This window comes from Squalius cephalus (assembly GCF_949319135.1).
Source record: "Squalius cephalus genome assembly, chromosome: 19".
Taxonomy (NCBI): domain Eukaryota; kingdom Metazoa; phylum Chordata; class Actinopteri; order Cypriniformes; family Leuciscidae; genus Squalius; species Squalius cephalus.
The window spans coordinates 1,659,825-1,682,076 of record NC_137140.1 but is presented as its reverse complement, the minus strand read 5'-3'; the positions used below and the strand labels follow the sequence as shown (position 1 = coordinate 1,682,076).

Here is a 22,252-nt window from a genome sequence, read left to right as displayed (position 1 = left end):
CTAAGTCGTTTCAGCGTTTGAGGGGAAAAAATGTCTAATTTAGACACAAAACGAGACAATTGGAGTGAAGAAGAGTCCGTTTCATTCTTACCTTTATAGTCTGAGATGTCCATTCAGTATAAACTTGATTGTAGTCAGGTAAAATGTAATGAGAATGCGCAGCGCTAGATCCTTTACATAAACAGTGCAGCGTTCGTCCAATCAGTGACCCTAACACCGCTAATATGCAAATGAGAACGTTAACCCAGGGTTTAGGAAAGTACAGTGAGAAACGTCAGCATGAAAACAAAGGACTAGTTATTCATTTGGCATAATTTCCCGAACCATTTATTTAGTTCTCAAAACAAAGACACATTTCACCTGTTTTTACCGTTTTATTTTTATTCAGTCTATGGTTTTCACACATGTTCCACTTTTCTTAAAGGGGTAGTACACTCAAAACAGAACATTCTGTCATAATTTACTGACCTTCAAGTTGTTCCAAACCTGTATGAATTTCTTTCTTCTGCTGACACAAAAGAAGATATTTTGAAGAATGTTGACCAAACAGTTGACTTCCCATGCCCCCAAACTGTCTTTATTTATGTCATTTGAGGTCGAAGTTTGATTCTGACAAAATATAATGTGTTTTTGACTAAAATATTAGATTTTGATGTGACAGTTTGAGGTTTAAGTTGGTGTGTAGTTCTGAGATTGTGCAGTTTTAAGAAAACTATTAATTGTATTGTGTATTGTGTATAAATAACCCAGGATTCTGTTTACCTGGGGTTTAGAATGACCCAGGAATAGGATTAACGAGTTCAAGTCAAGTGTGAAACGCCTTAAAGCTCTCACTGCAGTTTATATTGCAGGACACAATTATTCCCAAATTGATCCCTTTTTAGTAGATGGTAATATGTAGGTTTCAGGCTACATCTAATTGTTTTGATAGTATTTCATTTTTTAGATCTGGAAAATATTTCAGTATGATTTAACAGTTTTTAAAAAGAGTATGTAAACATGTTAATTGGCCTGTAGATTCATAGAGTTTTAGTGCGGTTTGTGTCTGAGTGAGAAAAGACTTCATGCAATCTGAAAGATGTCATCATTGAGGGAATGTTGTGCTAAAGCAATGGACAATGATCCACAGTTCAGCCCACATGACATAAGTATTGAGAAATAATAATAATAATAAAAATTCCTTCCAAAACATTTGTTTGCATAATTGGTGTTGTGCACTTGGAAAATTAGAAGAAATAGACATAGAGGTTCAAAGGTTTATTCCACGATGCAAATCATGATAGACACTGAACTATGAAGATAATAAAAAGACAGTTGTAGAAATATGTAAGTGCTTGTAAGAAATTTCAGTCAGCTTTTTGGTTTATCACACTGATGGTTCATCAGTAATCGAAGAGAATTCAAAATAAATAGCTTAAAATTAAATGCAGTCCGTGCCAAATCATATACACAGTTCTTTACACAAAGATGGATTATTTCTCCTACTGAAATCGATCTTATTTTCAATATTATAGTACAACTTATCTAAGTGCATTAAGCAAATCTAATCAGTACAACAGGAACAACAACAACAAATCTTCCGCCATAAAAGTTCAACCAAACAGATAGGAAAAAGTTAATTTATTCAAACCATCAAAACAAAAAAAAATGTTCCAAAAAATGCATTAATTTCCAGCACTTAATGACTTTATAAGGCAGCTCCGTTAGAAGTCACTGGGACTTTTCTGTGGCCCTCAGATGTGTTTGATTAATGCGCCTTATGTCCACAAATGTTCTTTTACTTTAACTGTAAGGGCAACTCTTATAAAAACCTTCCAAGTTGATGTGAGCATTTCTATTCAAGCTGTAGAAACTAGGGGTGTAACAATATATCGTGTCACAATATATCGCAATACAAAACTGCAACAATATGTATCGTGGATAGTTCAACCAAAATAAAAATTACTCAAGTTTTCAGAGTTTTAGTGTCAGTACAACATTAAACTGCTGTATATAACGTTGAATATAATGTATAATAATGCAATGGGGGAATATTTGTGTGTCCTGATAATGCCAAATGTTACCAGTAAAAGTGTCCTACATTATTTTAAATATATCTAGTCAGAGACAGAGATCAAGCATATTCATGTGAAATAATTCAGTATTTTCAGCTTCAGAATCATGAATATTGTTATTCTGGTGTCTCTATTGTCCTGTGCATTGGGTTATCAGCACTAAGTCCAAAACCTGTTCATTTACACACACAATGTAATACCAAATTAGCATTTTAATCAACAGTAAAAAAAATTCTTAACCTTTTATCATTTGTCTTGGAGTATCGCGATAATATGGTATCGTGAGTTCAGTATCGTGACATGAGGGTCTCGTTACACCCCTAGTGGACATATATCTAACCTTGTCAGAACTAAGACTAACATCAGAACAGTTTAATCGTTCGTGAACATGATGTCTGGGAAAAGTCCTACTGGATGAACTCTTTCAAAATGTCGCAGGTGTTTTTATTGATGACCTCGCGTAGCTTTCGAACGCGCCGGACGCTGGAGAGCACGATGAAGCTGTCGGGTTGCAGGACAGCCATGCCGTTATGAACGTCTCCCATGATGATGATCTGGCCGTCTGCGGTGGTCACGTTCGGACACGGACAGGCCCAGTCCATGTTCTGCAGGGTCACCTCAAGCGGATCCTTCCCGAAGAACTTCAACCCCATTTTCTCATCCTTCAGGATCTCCTCCACCGTGACCAAAGCGTGACCAGAATCCTGATCCTCTGTGAGCTCCGTCACACGGCCTAAAATCACGAAATCACTCCTACAGAAGCTGGTCACCATCTTGTGCTTTGGTTTGCACGGTTTGCATTGCTGGATCCTCAGGAACGGGCATGTGTCTTCGCACGCGTCTTTGGTTTTGAAGTTGTTCTCGTTGCCTTTGCATCCGCCGTATACGAACGGCTGGCAGCGGCGCTGGGATCCGCTATACGCCCATCGAGGCTCGTACGCCTTGCAAGGTCCCTGGTAAATCGGGAGGTTACAAGGCGCGGAAAGCTCGTCCCGACACGACGACATGCATGTGTCGTAAGCGTCGAAGTGATTGCGGTTTTTGCTGCAGTTGCCGTACGTAAAAGTATAGCAGTTGTTCCTCTGTGGGTCGTAAAACCAGCTCAGCTTTTCCTCTCCACAATTATCACTATCCGGCACTTTAAAACACTCCTCGGCTGGGAAACCTGTGGAGTTTAGCTTTACGACCGGCTCTTGCTGGATTACAGACAGCGGGAAATGCGCGAGTACCGAGCCGCCGGGATTGGTGGCCGTGCACGTGTAAACACCGGCATCTTGCAGTTGTGCGTTGTAGATAACCAACTGCCCGATGTTAGTGACCACTACGTTCCCATGCACGTGATTGGGCTTCATAACCACGTTTCCGTGCTGTTTCTCCCAGGTTATCTCAGGCTTCGGTCGACCTGCAACTTCACAGAGAAAGCTAGCCGTGTCTCCGACGAACACGGATTGCTGAGACGGGATGCCGAGCATTATAGGAGTGTGTATGTGTGCCGGAGTCGTGCGCTGGATTGTAGTGGTGGGTAATGCAGTGGTGCCGGTCGGGATGGGACTGGTGTTGGGCCACGTGAGATGAAAACGACACGTCACGACCGATAAGGAGATTCCCTTCGAACACGCTTCGGCATCCATGTAGCACTTGTTGTAGTAGGTCATGCCGTCCGAGGCGCAGGTGAAGAGCGGTTCTCTCTCGCACCGGTCCCGGCACTTACACACCGGCTGGCCGTCCCAGATGTCGCACTGGGAGCCCTGCTGGGAGCACTGGAACGTGTCGCAGGACGCCTCCGTTGGCAAACCCATCGGCCCTTTCTTGCCTGTAGTGTCGATGAAGCGCGCCGCCACACAGCTGCGGTTACCACACACATTGGCACAGCACTTCTCAAATGTTTCACATTCCTGGACAAATGTAAACAAAGAGTGAATAATCCTGATATGTACAAAAAATGTGTGTGTGTGTGTATGTATGTATGCATGCATGTCCATTTTAGACATATGTTGCAGAATATTGTTGTTGTATTTATTTGATAATCTTGATTACATGAATGAAGGGAAATTTACATAATTTTGCAATGCAATATCAATTATTATATAAAAATGTGTATTTTATATACATTAAATTGAACATGCATGCAATTTATATAGAGTATATATAGCCTATATATACAAACATATCATATAAACTCAAATATAATATACTCATATAAAACGTGTATTTTATATACATGAAATGAAAATGCATGCAATTTATATAGAGTATGTATGTGTATTAATTTCATATATATATATACAAACACACATATATTGCACAATATTGTTGTTGCATTCACTTCATAATCCTGATTACATGAATCAAAAGAATTATACATATTGCAATGTTATAATATATACTCTATAAAATGTGCATATGTATATATGAAATTAACATGCATACACAATATATATATATCTGCTATCATATTTCTATTCTATATATTCATATAGAATATATATGAAATGAACAAACATGCAAATAATATATAAATATTACTAGCATGTTTGTTCATTTCACATATATATATATATATTCTATATATGATGAATATAGTTATATATCATATATGAATGAAATGGACATGCATGAAGCATATATTACAGTCAAAATGACAACTAATTTCAATGAAATGAAAAGGCAAACCTGGTCAGATTCACACTCTCGCATGCAGGTGCTCATTGCATCAACCCACAGGTTCGGGTTCATGTCGTTTGGACAGATCCCCGCGTGGGAATGCGCCACTCTCTGCAAACTCATGCCTTTCACGCACTGCCTGTCCACAAACAGCAGCAGAACCTGTCCCGAGACGAACCAGATCCAGCGAGGAAACAGCATCCACCACATGTCGGAGGGCACAAATGAGGAATTATTTCGAGGAGTTTACTAACCTAATTTTATTGGAACAGCTGAGCCAGAACTGTGCGCCTCGAGCTTCCAAGCAGCAGGAGGGGGCAAAAAAAGAAAATCTCCCAGAGATTCAGAAAACTGTGAGTGGAAAATGAGTTTAGATCTCTGTATTTATACTCTCTAATAGTTTTCACTTCTTGAGCAACAAAGGCTCGGCTGACCACAAATCTCGCCCTCACGCGCAAATGACTGACATGAATTACTCTGCGGTTCTAGAGAGAGGATTAGAAACATCTGGTCCAGAGTTGGGTTGGTACTGGGACACCTGCCTCTCTGTGAAAGAGCTGAAGACTGAAGTGCTGTTTTAACCCTTTATCTGCGCGCGCTCGAGAAGTGCGCGCGCGCGCGATGCCTTCAGTGATGCGCTTTAAAAAGAAAAGATGCCACACAAAAATACTAAAAGGCACAACTGGACAATTTCAAACGTCAGCGTCTAATAACCGTCTTCCCTTGTTTTTAGCCAGTTACTGAAATCTGCATCATAGCCTACTACATGAAGTAGAAGCTCTTGTAAAGAAATATACAGGACAAAAAAAAAAAGTGAGATAAGAAAATAAAACGTCGGTTTTAGTATTGATTTGTGATCATGTTGGCAGAGAATATAGCCTATATGACAGAATCAGAAGGTTGTCATTTAATTATATGAAAGATCCATGCAACTTCTCATCTGCTTGTTAAATCATACAAAAATCATTTTTACATCAAAGTTTGAGACAATAACTCAGTTTAAACCAAATGTGTTTTAACACTCCAATGTTTCTCCTTTGACATACATGTGTAAAATAATATTATTATTACATTATTATTAAATTATCCATCCATCCTTTGACACTCTCGGGCGGAGAAACTAAATTATTATTATTAATAAAATATAACTTCTTTAAGCATTAGCTACTTGTTTAGGTAAACTTGTTCTATCTATGGCATAAACAGTCACACAGTAAAACTCAAAATCTAGATTTTAAACGCGCAACACTTTCGGAAACATCCGCGGTTCACTTCGCACGTGGAAATTTGACGGATTATCGACGCAATCGAAAGTTTATTCTACGCTATAAGTTTATCTAATATTATTTAAATTTTTTAGTGTTATAGATTTGTGTAGCAAGTGAGATTCAATACAATTACAAAATATATTTTAAGGTCTTGTTAATGATTTTTAGTATTGTTTAAGGTAGGCCTAAACAAATTTCACTGACGAATGGTATTAGGGTTTAAAAGACAAGATTGCCGAGACTCAGGGAGTGGAATGGGGGAAAACGCAAAGTCTTGAGAAGTTTTTTTTTTTTTTAAAGTTGAACTTCTTTAGCGTCGTGTTTTTAGCGCGAGACACTGCAAAAGATGTGAGACGCGAGCGCTAAAGAGGTCAGTTTAGCGCGTGTTTACATTGAAAATCAATAGAAAAGTAGCGCAGTGGAATGTTCTGTGTGTCCTACTATAGAAAGCTTGTTTCCACCACAGAATAAAAAAATAAAAAAGGTAATTGCACTTTTTATCTCGTAATTCTGACTTAGGGGGAGAGTGGGGTGATTTGTGCCAGGGGGGGAAGTAGTTCCACCCTTGTTTCTGGAAAACCATAGAATAAATTGGTCATGTGACCACATAATTTTGAAAAGCAATCACTTTTACTCGTCCTCCAAAGAAGAGAGACACATGGCATGAGAGTTAAGCATATTTTAGTGCAAAAAACTGTTTTTTCCCTTTCAAAGTAAAATTTCTATGATTAAGGTTTTTTGATTGTAGTGTCTGAAAAATTATAGACAAGTTTGAAAACATTTCACACGTTTTAGTGCTTTAGTAGGCTACACAATGAGTCTATACAGTTAGCATGATGTTAGCTCTTAACTGCTGGATCATGCTAATTATTCAAACTTGTGGGTCTGGGGTGATTTGTGCCAAAGGGCCTGGGTTAAGTTGTGCCAGATCCAGACCACCTAGACCTACATACTCACAGGGGATAATCTTGAGAAGTGAGGAGATGGGCATGCCTCATCATTGTTTGACTTAGGCCTGCCTGTTATTTGTTTAATTTAGCTAACAGTGATTTCAGTTTTGAGTTTGCACTATGTTATTAAAGAGAAGTTTTATTCCGTTTTTAAGTGGCCTATGTCACAATAGGATGTTTAGAAATTAGCCTAGTCACTTTATTCTTATATGTTACATAATTGAGAGACAGCGTTATGTCAACAGGCATCTATTGCCAAAGCCTTTTTGCCTGAAATGATTCACAAATATCATATATTGTGTTGCTATGGTGCTCTAAATGGTTGCTAGGGCGTAGCTTGATAGCTTCACAATGATCCTGAGAGACTGATTGGTCGTCTGAGTAAAATGAGCCCGTCCCCTTGTCTCTATGACACTGTGATCCAGAGTTATGTTCAATACAAAATCCCTATGCAATTGACCATATAGGAAAAACGCATGCTATGGTATTCCAGGGTGACAATATCTAAATAAACCGTAAATTAGTCATTTTGTATTGAATTTATCTTGATTTCATATAGCATTATGGTTCATAACATTAAAATGTTCTGTTTTACTTCAGAAATCACTGGCACAATTTACCCCCAATGTATTCCCCCAAAGGCACAACTTCCCCCACACCAGGGGCAAGTTGTGCCATGAGACCACTTTTTTTCCAAGAGCTATATTTCTGAAACCATTTATTTCAGATCCAAAGTTATTGTTCTCAGGGATGCACCACATCCTGAAATATATGTACATCCTTAAGTTGAAGGCATTACTGCCATGGCCTCACTTTAAAGTCACTTTGAGTAAAAACTGGCACAACTCACCCCACTCTCCCCTAATTCTGACTTTATAACATGCAGCGCTTCTGGGTTGTACGTCAGAACATAGGCTCACTATTGGCCAGCATCACACACATGACTAGCGTCGGCCAATAGTGAGCCTCCGTTCTGACGTACAACCCAGAAGCGCTGCGCTGTTACACTACGAACTCACTCAGAGAAACACAGAAGAACATGAAGAGTTGAATAAAGTCTTTTTTTTTTTTTTGCACACAAAAAGTATTCTCGTCGCTTGATAAACTTAAGGTTGAGCCACTGTAGTCACTTGGACTATTTTAAACATTGTCTTTATACTTTCTGGGCCGTCAAGTTTCAACAACATAGAAGCCTATTGAGAGACAGCTCTCAGATTTCATCAAAAAATCTTAATTTGTGTTCCGAAGATGAACGAAAGTCTTACGGGATTGGAACAACATGAGGGAGAGTAATTACTGACAGAGTTTTTGGGTGAACTAACCCTTTAAGTAGAACACGGTGTACGTGAAGCTTTCAGCCTGTGAGTAAAACACAAAATCTGTTTATGCAAAAACACTGATGCTGATTAAAGTATATTAGCTCTCATTAGCTCTGCCAAAGAATGTGTACAGGACAAAAGACACGCTTCATTCACTCCTGCTTTTGACTGAATAATGCTTTGACTGCATATAAACAACACCGTAGGAAATATTCAATATATATATATATATATATATAATGTATAGGTTATGCCAGAAGTGCTTCCAGAAAGTTAGTTTACTAACCTCTTTTATTCTAAAATATTGTTAACATAACCTGACCTGAATATCTTCCAGCCGGTTTTAACGCTGGGCTGTTCATGAGAAGCTTCACCTTATTTTACCCCAGCGAACACAGATTAACTCTAACAGTGCCTTGTTGTTAACTTTAACTGTTCGACAGTTATAGGAAATTCCTCGTCCTCACATAAAACCCATTCAGACTCACAAGCGTGTCAAATGAGGACAAGCTCTTTATGAATTACACTTTTTTGTGTGCAACACTTAGTTTTGGGGAAATATCAGCATGTTATCTTAGACATATCCAATCATCTCAGATGTTACACTCTTAAAAATAAATAAAATAATTTAAATAAAGCCTCCAAAAGGTTTCTTTTTCTCGCAGTGATGCCATAGGAGAACCATTTTGGGTTCCCAATGTTCTTAAGAACCATTTTTTTGTGTGTGCGAAGAACATTTAAAAATCTTTGTGCCATGCAAAAGATATGTTAAAGGTTCTTCATGGAATCTTAGATAAATCATCTTCATTTTTTAAGAGTGATCCACTTCAATCTGGCCATCAGCAGTTTCCCGCATGACACACGCCTCAGGAGTTTGGATCCAAATATATCATTAACCGAACGTCGAACAACACGTTATTTCTTCCTCCAACGTTTCAGAGGAAGCGTGTTTCAGTGAAGGATCCAGGTTGAGGAGAGGATCTGGCCTCCAGCAGGAATTAAGTCTTTCATGAAGCCGCTGGCACATTGATAACATACTGAAACAGCAACTGTTCTCCGTGTGTGATTGATTGCTGGAGGAGTAGCTAAAACACACCGCATTCTTTCAGCTCCCCTACTTTACCTTACCTGCCCTCCACGGAGGCAACAAGTCATGTATTTGTTTGAGGAAATGGTGTAATAGGAACAAAAAATTAATAAACTCCTGTCAATCTAAACACAGTGAGTGAGGACTGAAACAACCTCAGGGTGTGCTATTGAAATAATAGGCTATTTAGTTGTGAAAGGCATGAAAAACTCTGGGATGTAATAAAGCATACTAATTATTAAAGCACAGTCAATATCACCTTGTTGAGAAACCGTAGACAGTTTAAACTGATAGCAGACAAATACATTTTTTGTTGTATATGGTATTCATATTATTATTGACTGTATATTTGATTGAAAATTAGAATGCCTTGAACCCTTCGCTACATTTGAAAGATTTCTATAGCTTGACCATTTCAATGAATGTGCCAATCATTTCTGTCACTGTCTGATCGTTCCCTGTCCCCTATATAGTGTACTGTCTGATCGTTCCCTGTCCCCTATATAGTGCGCTGTCTGATCGTTCCCTGTCCCCTATATAGTGTACTGTCTGATCGTTCCCTGTCCCCTATATAGTGCACTGTCTGATCGTTCCCTGTCCCCTATATAGTGTACTGTCTGATCGTTCCCTGTCCCCTATATAGTGCGCTGTCTGATCGTTCCCTGTCCCCTATATAGTGTACTGTCTGATCGTTCCCTGTCCCCTATATAGTGCACTGTCTGATCGTTCCCTGTCCCCTATATAGTGCGCTGTCTGATCGTTCCCTGTCCCCTATATAGTGTACTGTCTGATCGTTCCCTGTCCCCTATATAGTGCACTGTTTGATCGTTCCCTGTCCCCTATATAGTGCACTGTCTGATCGTTCCCTGTCCCCTATATAGTGTGCTGTCTGATCGTTCCCTGTCCCCTATATAGTGCACTGTCTGATCGTTCCCTGTCCCCTATATAGTGTGCTGTCTGATCGTTCCCTGTCCCCTATATAGTGCGCTGTCTGATCGTTCCCTGTCCCCTATATAGTGCGCTGTCTGATCATTCCCTGTCCCCTATATAGTGCACTATCCCCTATATAGTGCACTGTCTGATCGTTCCCTATCCCCTATATAGTGTACAGTCTGATCGCTCCCTATCCCCTATATAGTGTACTGTCTGATCGTTCCCTGTCCCCTATATAGTGTACTGTCTGATCGTTCCCTATCCCCTATATAGTGTGCTGTCTGATCGTTCCCTGTCCCCTATATAGTGTGCTGTCTGATCGTTCCCTATCCCCTATATAGTGTACTGTCTGATCGTTCCCTGTCCCCTATATAGTGTACTGTCTGATCGTTCCCTTTCCCCTATATAGTGTACTGTCTGATCGTTCCCTATCCCCTATATAGTGTACTGTCTGATCGTTCCCTGTCCCCTATATAGTGCACTGTCTGATCCCCTATGTACTGTTCACCATGTAGAAAACAGTAAATGTGAGAACAAGTGACCGATTTCAGCCGCAGCTTCAGAATCTGTTTATAATGTAGGGGGCGGAGCTTCAGATTCTGGAGCGTATTTGATTGGACAGAAAATCTGATGACAAGCTGAGTGATGTGCAGAGTGATGTCATCAAATTCATTGATCTATATTGGCGGAATAGAGTGTACATTTTGAATGCTTATATCTTCTAAATGTGAATTTTGTCATTGTTTTGGAGCACACTAGCTTCTAGATAACAGTAAGGCGAACACATTCATATTAAAAGCCAAAAAAAAAAAAAAAACATTTGGATTTCATGGGGACTTTAAACTGCGTCTGACAGAAGAGTCAACAGCTTTCACACACGTCTTTCAAAATAAAAGTCTGGCATCAGAAAAACAGTTTCTTTGGCTACTCATTTCTGGACCCACTCAAAAGGGTTTTGTGCCCCACTTTTGTGTTGCCGGTTGAGAAACACTGTATTACACACACATACACACACTCCGCACGTCTTCAGATGCTGGAACACCGGCTGCACGTAACCTTGTTGTTTTCTGTATGAAAACATCATGTCATGCTCATATTCTCAGGGCCCAACCCTTACACGAGTCACGACTCAGGTTTATTTCCCAGAAAACAGTTTCCACACCAGGAATGAGGAATCATTTAGACTCGACACAAACACAGAGGGCCGTAAACGCCAGACTTCTAAATTGGGAAATGCACTGACAGTGTGAAGATAAATTGGCCTTCAAACACAAACCTGCGCTTTGTTTTAACACCGGAGATGAATCTTGCTTTGTCATCGGTCCATCGAAACATCGTTCGCCCGCAGCATGAAGTGATCGGACAGGTAAAGAGGAAGAGCCAAATCCAAACCCTGAGGGAGCGAAACTCACGCTTCACAGCGAGTCCATCATCTGTCAGCAGACAGCACTCTTTACATGAAGAAACACCGCTGATCCCAATGAAGAGAACGACTTTAAAGGGATAGTTCATCCACAAATCTAAATTAGCCCATATGACATTCTTCTTTCAGAATTCAGACTAATACGTTTTGAAGTCCATATAGTGCATCTATCCATCATAAAAGTGCATCTATCCATCATAAGTGCATCTGTCCATCATAAAGTGCATCTATCCATCATAAAAGTGCATCTATCCATCATAAAAGTGCATCTATCCATCATAAAGTGCATCTATCCATGATAAAAGTGCATCTATCCATCATAAAAGTGCATCTGTCCATCATAAAGTGCATCTGTCCATCATAAAAGTGCATCTATCCATCATAAAGTGCATCTATCCATCATAAAGTGCATCTATCCATCATAAAAGTGCATCTATCCATCATAAAGTGCATCTATCCATCATAAAGTGCATCTATCCATCATAAATTGCATCTATCCATCATAAAAGTGCATCTATCCATCATAAAGTGCATCTATCCATCATAAAGTGCATCTATCCATCATAAAGTGCATCTATCCATCATAAAAGTGCATCTATCCATCATAAAGTGCATCTATCCATCATAAAGTGCATCTATCCATCATAAAGTGCATCTGTCCATCATAAAAGTGCATCTATCCATCATAAAAGTGCATCTATCCATCATAAAGTGCATCTATCCATCATAAAAGTGCATCTGTCCATCATAAAGTGCATCTGTCCATCATAAAAGTGCATCTATCCATCATAAAAGTGCATCTATCCATCATAAAGTGCATCTATCCATCATAAAGTGCATCTATCCATCATAAATTGCATCTATCCATCATAAAAGTGCATCTATCCATCATAAAAGTGCATCTGTCCATCATAAAAGTGCATCTATCCATCATAAAAGTGCATCTATCCATCATAAAAGTGCATCTGTCCATCATAAAAGTGCATCTGTCCATCATAAAGTGCATCTATCCATCATAAAAGTGCATCTGTCCATCATAAAGTGCATCTGTCCATCATAAAAGTGCATCTATCCATCATAAAAGTGCATCTGTCCATCATAAAAGTGCATCTGTCCATCATAAAAGTGCATCTGTCCATCATAAAGTGCATCTATCCATCATAATAGTGCATCTGTCCATCATAAAAGTGCATCTGTCCATCATAAAGTGCATCTATCCATCATAAAAGTGCATCTATCCATCATAAAAGTGCATCTGTCCATCATAAAAGTGCATCTGTCCATCATAAAAGTGCATCTGTCCATCATAAAGTGCATCTATCCATCATAAAAGTGCATCTATCCATCATAATAGTGCATCTGTCCATCATAAAAGTGCATCTGTCCATCATAAAGTGCATCTGTCCATCATAAAAGTGCATCTGTCCATCATAAAAGTGCATCTGTCCATCATAAAGTGCATCTATCCATCATAAAGTGCATCTGTCCATCATAAAAGTGCATCTGTCCATCATAAAGTGCATCTGTCCATCATAAAAGTGCATCTGTCCATCATAAAAGTGCATCTGTCCATCATAAAAGTGCATCTGTCCATCATAAAGTGCATCTGTCCATCATAAAAGTGCATCTATCCATCATAAAGTGCATCTGTCCATCATAAAAGTGCATCTGTCCATCATAAAAGTACATCTATCCATCATTAAAGTACATCTATCCATCATAAAAGTGCATCTGTCCATCATAAAAGTGCATCTGTCCATCATAAAAGTACATCTATCCATCATTAAAGTACATCTATCCATCATAAAAGTGAATCTGTCCATCATAAAGTGCATCTGTCCATCATAAAGTTCTCCACAGGCTCTGGGGGTTTTTACAGTTTTTCTCAGTCGCTTTGGTGCATTTCTCACATCAATATTTACATTTGCTCAACAGTTAATGCAGTTTTCAAAACAATTAGTACAAACTGCAAATCCTAGTTGATAACCCGCAAAAGCGTGTCACTTGCTCAAAATGGATAGCTCATTCCTCAAAAGCAAGTATTCGTGTCAATGGATGTGTCAGTGTCATCAAGATGAAAGTCCTGACACATCGTTTATGAACAGGATAGTCAAATGGCTTTGTCATGTTTTCATTATGACAGTTTACTCTGTAAATGTTTTCCAATGCAAAAAAGTCAGATCTTGGTGACACTACCTGAACATGCTCAAGACAGCACTATATACTATTGGCACAGGCATTTGAAGAATACAGTAAAGTTACACATTACTGTATTTAGTGAGGTAACTGAGTACAAGACACTGGATATGTATGTTTCACATGTTTACTGCATATGCTCTTTGCAATTCTAATTTGTTCACAGCATTGTGCAAAAGAAAAAATACACCCTTATTAACGGTTGACGCGCGTTCACGGAGATGGATGCCGGTGTATGACGTAGGACGTAGCGTAGGAAGCGTCGTGACGTAGAACGAAGTACAGCTAAATCAAACGCTACGTCCTACGTCATACACCGGCATCCATCTCCGTGAACACGCGTCGACCGTTGCCGGAAGCAAGATACCCTCAGAAGGCCTTGGTTTATCCCCCTGGAGCCGGATGGATTACTTTTGTGAAGGATGATGCACATTTTGGGACTTGAAGGAGGTGGACCCCATAACTTCACATTATAACCACTGAAAGATCTAAGACATTTTCTAAAATAACTGAAAATGTGTTCGTCTGAAAAATGATTGACATATGCATCTCGAACGGCTTGAGGGTGAGTAAATCATGGGTTAAATATCATTTTTGGCCGAACTATCCCTTTAAGCTTTACACTTATGTGGAATCCGTATGTTCAATTTTAAAGTTTTAAATATGGATATTTTTCTTACACAAACGCATCGCTTCGCTTCAGAAGACCTTTATTAACCCGCCAGAGCCTGTGGAGCACTTTATGATGGACAGATGCACTTTTATGATGGATAGATGCACTTTTATGATGGACAGATGCACTTTTATGATGGATAGATGCACTTTTATGATGGACAGATGCACTTTATGATGGACAGATGCACTTTTATGATGGATAGATGCACTTTTATGATGGACAGATGCACTTTATGATGGACAGATGCACTTATGACAGATAGATGCACTTTTATGATGGACAGATGCACTTTTATGATAGATGCACTTTTATGATGGATAGATGCACTTTATGATGGACAGATGCACTTTTATGATAAATAGATGCACTTTATGATGGACAGATGCACTTTATGATGGATAGATGCACTTATGACAGATATATGCACTTTTATGATGGATAGATGCACTTTTATGATGGATAAATGCACTTTATGATGGATAGATGCACTTATGACAGATAGATGCACTTTTATGTTGGATAGATGCACTTTATGATGGACAGATGCACTTTTATGATGGATAGATGCACTTATGACAGATAGATGCACTTTTATGATGGATAGATGCACTTTATGATGGACAGATGCACTTTTATGATGGATAGATGCACTTTTATGATGGATAGATGCACTTTTATGACGGATAGATGCACTTTTATGATGGACAGATGCACTTTATGATGGATAGATGCACTTTTATGATGGATAGATGCACTTTTATGATGGACAGATGCACTTTTATGATGGATAGATGCTCTTTATGATGGATAGATGCACTTTTATGATGGATAGATGCACTTTTATGACAGATAGATGCACTTTTATGATGGACAGATGCACTTTTATGATGGACAGATGCACTTTTATGATGAATAGATGCACTTTTATGACAGATAGATGCACTTTTATGATGGATAGATGCACTTTTATGATGGACAGATGCACTTTTATGATGGATAGATGCACTTTTATGATGGACAGATGCACTTTTATGATGAATAGATGCATTTTTATGATGGATAGATGCACTTTTATGATGGATAGATGCACTTTTATGACAGATAGATGCACTTTTATGATGGACAGCTGTGAGCGTGAGGCGTCTTGTTGGGAGATGAATGGGAATAAACAGCTCCTCCTGTTAGGATCCTCGCAGCCCCTGCCAATGTTTGTCACTCACGAGGATATTTAAAGATCCGGGATCTTTTTCTGCCTCCGGGAGATTGTTCGTGATTAAGCTTGCATCGTGAGCCGGAACAAGCTGTGGAGGGAATTTTGTGGGCTTGTCTCACTCAATTGGGCAATTTCATTTCTGAAGAAGTGTTTGACATTCGGAATGAGGAGAAAACCATTGAACAAACTGAAAGTCTGAGACTCTGCAGACATTTTACACACACACACACACACACACACACACACACACACACACACACACACACACACACACACACATATATAGGCTACATACAGTAATGTATATAGTAATGAAACTATAATATATATAGCATATAATATATATATATATAGGAATGAATATATATAGTAATGAAACTAACCCAAAATATATAAAAATTCATTACTTTAAATAAAATAAACATGAATTAAACAAGAATAAAATATAAAAACATGAATTTTATTACTTAAAATAACTATGTTGGAAAAAAAATTAAAATGAAAAAAAGACTAAATTAACTAAGATTAAAATTGTAATCAAAAATATTAATAGTATATCATCGATACTAAAATAATCAGGTTGATACCTAAACTGATTATTAAATTAAATTAAAAGGATAATAAGATAATTAGTTCAAATTTAATTTTCAAATACACAACCGTTCAAAAAAAAAAAAAAAAAAACATTTCACAGTTTCCACAGAAATATGAACGGTTTTCAACATTAATCATAATCATAAATCATAAATGTTTCTTGAGCATCAAATCATCATATTAGAGTGATTTCTGAAGGATCATGTGACACTGAAGACTGGAGTAATGATGCTGAAAATTCAGTTTTGATCACAGGAATAAATTACACTTTACTATATATTCACATAGAAAACAGATGATTTACATTAGAATAATATTTTACAATTTTTACAGTATTTTTGATCAAATAAATGCAGCCTTGGTGAGCAGAAAAGACTCTTTCAAACACATTAAACATCTTTCCAATCCCAAACTTTTGTAAAGTAGTGTATATTTACATGTATATAATTGTGATTTTGTAAGTTTAAGAGACTAAAGTCAATGTCTACAGATTATGATGATAGATAGATGAAATGTGCTCCATATCTTCAGCTGTGGATCTGTAGATCTGATGTGTTGATCTCGAGGTGTTTACAGTGAGACAGGAGCAGCTGTGTCCAGAATGAGAGGAATGACACCCTTTGACCTGCTTTATGTTGGATAAACTGAGGCAGATTTTCATACATTCACACTAAAGCACTCAAAGACTCGACGCTTTAACGTTACATGTGTAATAACCTGTCGATAAAAGCACGAGTGTCTTCAGTTTAGAGGTGTTTAACTTATGAACAGGTTTAGTTGATGTTTGGCTCTATTGAAGGAAAGTGTGTGTTTCATGTTATCACCATCACGTCCTCTAGTGGCCAGATCTTACACAACTATCACTTCACACATTCATTCATCACTGATCAACACTTTTTTTTATATAAATACATATTGCACAACTGCAGATGATGCCTGAACTTTGCTGAAAATCTTGATCCTTTTTGCAGGCTGGGAGAGTGTGCAGGATTTTGTCGTTTCTATATAGTAATATTTTGGTAACACTTTACAATAAGGTTCATGCATTAACATTAGTTAACAAACACTTATGTCGAACAATACTTCTACAGCATTTATTAATCTTTGTTAATGTTAATTTCAACATTTACTAATACATTATTAAAATAAATCAAATGTTGTATTTGTTAACATTAGTTCAACAAACAATGAACAGCTGGATTTTTATTTATTAATTAATAAATACAGTATTTACTAATAAATACTGTAATAAATGTATTGCTTATTGTTAGTTAATACATTAACTAATGAACCTTATTGTAAAGTGACCAATATTTTAGTAAACAATAATTTACCTTTCATGCTTTCTTTGAAAATGTATTTGATATACTATTAACTGTCAACTTTCATTTAAACTTTTTGATCAGAAAACCGTTAAACATTAAAATTATATTTTATTTTAAAATAGTTTAAATCTACAAAATCTGTAGTTATTTTAATGGCAATCTTGTTTTGTTTTATTTAAGTGGAAATACACATTAAAGTAAAAGTATTACTTTTTTAATAAATCCAACAATATATTATTATTATTATTATTATTATTATTTAGCTGGCTGGTTTTGTCAAAATTATGAGAAATCACTAATGCTGTATTGATCATGGATTTACAGCTGTTGCAGTTAAATAAGCTAATTACTATAAACTATCAATTAAACACACACACACATATGGTATTACTCTGGTTAAAAACAGAAAGCATGAAATGCACACAGAAACAGTATGAATTTTTTAATAAATGCAACAATGCTCCAATTCTGGTAACAGAATTCAAGTTTGTACAGATTTGGTTTACAAAAGGAATCACACACGTAACTGAGCAGTAAATCTTCCCTATGAACAACTTCAGAAAGTGACTTAAATAATACAGTACAAAAATAGACTGCTTCATCCTGACAGCGACTCATTCAGTAACAGTGGCACTGTAGTTATAGAAAACACAATTAATGTAAAAAACAATAAGAGATCCTGGACGCTGCTGAGTGAGAACAAACCCACACATTCAGAGTCTGAGAGTGAGCGAAGGCACAGCGGTTTCTCACAGCGAAACGCTTCACACTAAACCTGCGTCTTTAGCCATGCCGAAGAATATTCCTTTCTGAGCGATGAGAGTCGCCGGCGTGTCGAACTCTGCGATCTCACCTTTATCCAGAACAAGCACTCTGTGTCGAGACAAAAACATGCAGGTGTAAGAATTGAGAAATTAGGAAATGCCGGACAGTCTGGTTGAAGAGCGACCGGACCCTGAGAGGACAGAAGACCTTTCTGGAAATTACCATTTGAACTCCCCCTTGTGCACTATCAAGACCTCAGAGTCATCCTAATCTACATCTCTTTCCCTCATCCCTCACCCCCTCTCTCTCTCATGCTCAGATCACCTGAATTCACCCAAGAAAATATATAGTTAAATGTGAATGATTATCATCGAGTATTATACATTTTAGTATCATTTGAAATGTCTCAGTGCGACTGGTACAAATGTCTCATTTCCAAATAAGTAAAACAACAGGTAATAAGGTTTTTAAGAGTTCAGAGATAACTGGCACACAGAGGAAGGTGGTCTCTAGATAAATGGTCTCCTACACCCAAAAGGTGTAACCTCTGAATGCAAATTACCATTGTTAGCACATGTTTCCAAGTGAAAGAGGTTCTGTCTATATAATGGAATGCAACGAGAAGATCGGGCCTTTTTGTAACTCAAGTTGGCCCATGATGCTAAGAGTGACTCTTACTTAAAGGAGAACTCCGGTCAATTTTAACATTGAGCTAATTTTTTTGTACATTTGGAGTGCTGTCAATACAGAGAACAACGACAAAAATCTGTGTTGCCTACACCGAGTTATTCTATTTTTAAAATGTGGACCCTGTTGACTTCAATGGGGCAAGTTTTAAACCTGCTTTTAGCCTCTTAACATCCTTGATGTGTCATTACAAGTGCACAGAAAATGTGAGTGATTCCTTCTGAGTGAACACGAGTGAGTCTGACTGCAGTAGATGTGAAAGAAATGGATAAAAATGATGTTATTTAAGCCAGCGCAAATACCTGTGTTTACATCCTGTTTCCAGTCAAAGTCCATAGTAATCGATTGTCGAGTTCACGCGCATTGGTTTAGTTACCTATGATCACGCGCGTGAACTCGGCAATAGACTACTTTGGACTTCAGCCGAAAACAGGATGTAAACACAGGTATTTGCGCTGGCTTAAATAACATCATTTTTATTCATATCTTGCACATCTACTGCAGTCAGACTCACTCGTGTTCACTCAGAAGGAATCACTCACATTTTCTGTGCACTTGTAATGACACATCAAGGATGTTAAGAGGCTAAAAGCAGGTTTAAAACTTGCCCCATTGAAGTCAACAGGGTGCAAATTTTAAAAAGAGGATAACACGGTGTAGGCAACACCGATTTTTGTCATTGTTCTCTGTATTGACAGCACTCCAAATGTACAAAAAAATGAGCTCAATGTTAAAATTGACCGGAGTTCTCCTTTAAGAGTAAACTCTTAGCATCATGTATCTTAATGTTGGGTCAAGACCCTTCTGTTACTCAGATGAGCCCATGATGTTGAAGGACCTCAAAGAATTTTAATGTCGGGTTTGCATCTCTTCTCTTTATTCCAGAGCATTTGATGTTTTGTATCGATTATCTTTGAATTGATTATGAAATTGGCATGATACATTTACCTGACATAATAAATTGTTACATTTGATTATTTTGTTACTTCAGTGGCGTAACTTTGTTTTAAAAAGTGGGTGGGGCGTTTTTTTGTTTTTTTACGGGGGGGGGGGGGGGGGGGGAGGTTATGAATGCTAAATCATAAATCGATGTATGTACAATAACATTACGATGTCCAGAAATCGATTGAAATAGTGCATGGGTTTAATTTGTCGTTTAATGAGGTTTGATATATGTTGGTGTGGGTAAATCTGTTATAAATACGTGTATTGAAATGGTCCAGTGGTAGATCTTTTGGCAAGCGTGTCAGAGGTTGTGGGTTCTAATCCACACTCGTATAGTTTTTTTTTTTCTCATTAAAACCGATTATGTTTATCAGTGGTTGTATATCAGACAAGCATACTTTTGTATGCATTTTGTTTTGTAATTTCACCGGAACGAATAGAGAGTCTCCACAACGGATTGAAGCGCGCGTCCGAGTGAAGACTGTGCGCGGGCCACAAGAGAACACAGTATCCGCGCCACTGATTGCAGCGGCAATGAGCACTTTGATCACTTGATTTCAAAAACAACACATTTCAGCGCTAGATCGCCTCTTACAAACGAACTAAATGAATGCTCTGCTATTTAACTGGAGATGTTTTATTTATTTGTATTGGTACATTCGTGCCGTGAGATGTTTCAAAAGTGGTGGGGACAATATCGACCTTAGCAATAAGTGGTGGGGACATGTCCCACCCGTCCCACCTGCAAATTACGCCTATGTGTTACTTTGACATTATTTTCATTAAAGAGTTAAAAAGAACAGTCAAACATTCGCTCACATTTAATGATCCACAGATATCATTAAAATCTTTTCATTTATGGAGCCAGATGAAATAACGAGAGAATACATATTCAAATGTATTGTATTTAATCCAAAAATACTTTGCCTCGAGAAAAAGACAGTAAAACGCAGAGACCTTCCGCACTGGTCGGATGCCGGTTTTGGGCTGATCGAGGGCGAGCTTACACAGTTAATTCACTTCAGCATTCAAAGCTCTGGATTCATCAAGCGTAGAGTTAGTTCTGGCAGGTCACGTTAGTCAAGCTCTCGTCAGCTGATCCTCTACCTATAGGAATACGACACCTATCACTGTATACATATATAAGCTTCCTCAGTATTATCAGCAGCTCCTCTCGTTTCTCATGAGATAATTCCCCTCCTCCATCCCCGGCTCCACCTGTCTCCAGTCAGTATGGCATTCTGATTCCTCTTGAATCAGACTAAATTCTCGACTAATATATATATATATATGAATGTAAACTAAACAAAATATAAACTATATTTTTGTCCAGCTCTAATCTGCTTAATGTGACTATAAGGCATGAATCTATTAATATATGTTATACATTTAAACATGTGTGTGATAATGTTTGTGTGAGAATGTTTGTGACTGTGAGTGAGTGAGTGAGTGAGTGAGTGAGTGAGTGAGTGAGTGAGTGAGTGTGAGTGAGTGAGTGAGTGAGTGAGTGAGTGTGAGTGAGTGAGTGAGTGAGTGAGTGAGTGAGTGAGTGAGTGTGAGTGAGTGAGTGAGTGAGTGAGTGAGTGAGTGTGAGTGAGTGAGTGAGTGAGTGAGTGTGAGTGAGTGAGTGAGTGAGTGAGTGAGTGAGTGAGTGTGAGTGAGTGAGTGAGTGAGTGAGTGAGTGTGAGTGAGTGAGTGAGTGAGTGAGTGAGTGTGTGTGTGTGTGTGAGTGAGTGAGTGAGTGAGTGAGTGAGTGAGTGAGTGTGTGTGTGTGTGAGTGAGTGAGTGAGTGAGTGAGTGAGTGTGAGTGAGTGAGTGAGTGAGTGAGTGAGTGTGTGTGTGTGTGAGTGTGTGAGTGAGTGAGTGAGTGAGTGAGTGAGTGAGTGAGTGTGTGTGTGTGTGTGAGTGAGTGAGTGAGTGAGTGAGTGTGAGTGAGTGAGTGTGTGTGTGTGTGTGAGTGAGTGAGTGAGTGAGTGAGTGAGTGTGAGTGAGTGAGTGAGTGAGTGAGTGTGAGTGAGTGAGTGAGTGAGTGAGTGAGTGTGTGTGTGTGTGTGTGTGTGTGTGTGAGTGAGTGAGTGAGTGAGTGAGTGAGTGAGTGAGTGTGTGTGTGTGTGTGAGTGAGTGAGTGAGTGAGTGAGTGAGTGAGTGAGTGT

At 38.3% G+C, this 22,252-nt stretch overlaps 2 protein-coding genes across 3 annotated transcripts in view; both read right to left on the bottom strand.

Annotated features, from left to right (window-relative positions):
- Positions 1 to 2,052: 2,052 nt before the first annotated feature.
- On the bottom strand, positions 2,053 to 5,267 carry wfikkn2b (WAP, follistatin/kazal, immunoglobulin, kunitz and netrin domain containing 2b). The gene is made up of 2 exons (XM_079851317.1): positions 4,728 to 5,267; positions 2,053 to 3,949 (listed from the first exon to the last, which is right to left on the bottom strand). The coding sequence occupies exons 1-2, from the start codon at positions 4,926 to 4,928 to the stop codon at positions 2,462 to 2,464; spliced, it is 1,689 nt and encodes a 562-aa protein (XP_079707443.1). The 5' UTR covers positions 4,929 to 5,267; the 3' UTR covers positions 2,053 to 2,461.
- A 12,862-nt stretch (positions 5,268 to 18,129) lies between these two features.
- The window catches only part of abcc3 (ATP-binding cassette, sub-family C (CFTR/MRP), member 3), a 98,114-nt gene continuing 93,991 nt past the window's right edge, over positions 18,130 to 22,252 (bottom strand). For both annotated transcript variants that reach the window (XM_079851960.1, XM_079851959.1), the window contains exon 31: positions 18,130 to 18,575. In XM_079851960.1, coding sequence (XP_079708086.1) covers positions 18,467 to 18,575 — 109 coding nt within the window. In that variant the 3' untranslated portion in view covers positions 18,130 to 18,466. The remainder of the gene's footprint in view (positions 18,576 to 22,252) is intronic.

What these genes read in the sequence shown, in the direction of transcription:
- wfikkn2b (XM_079851317.1), bottom strand. Translation starts at nt 4,928, where the DNA reads ATGTGGTGGATGCTGTTTCCTCGCTGGATCTGGTTCGTCTCGGGACAG. An exon ending in GAGAGTGTGAATCTGACCAG is followed by an intron (nt 3,950 to 4,727) that starts GTTTGCCTTTTC and finishes ACATTTGTCCAG; the next exon opens with GAATGTGAAACATTTGAGAA.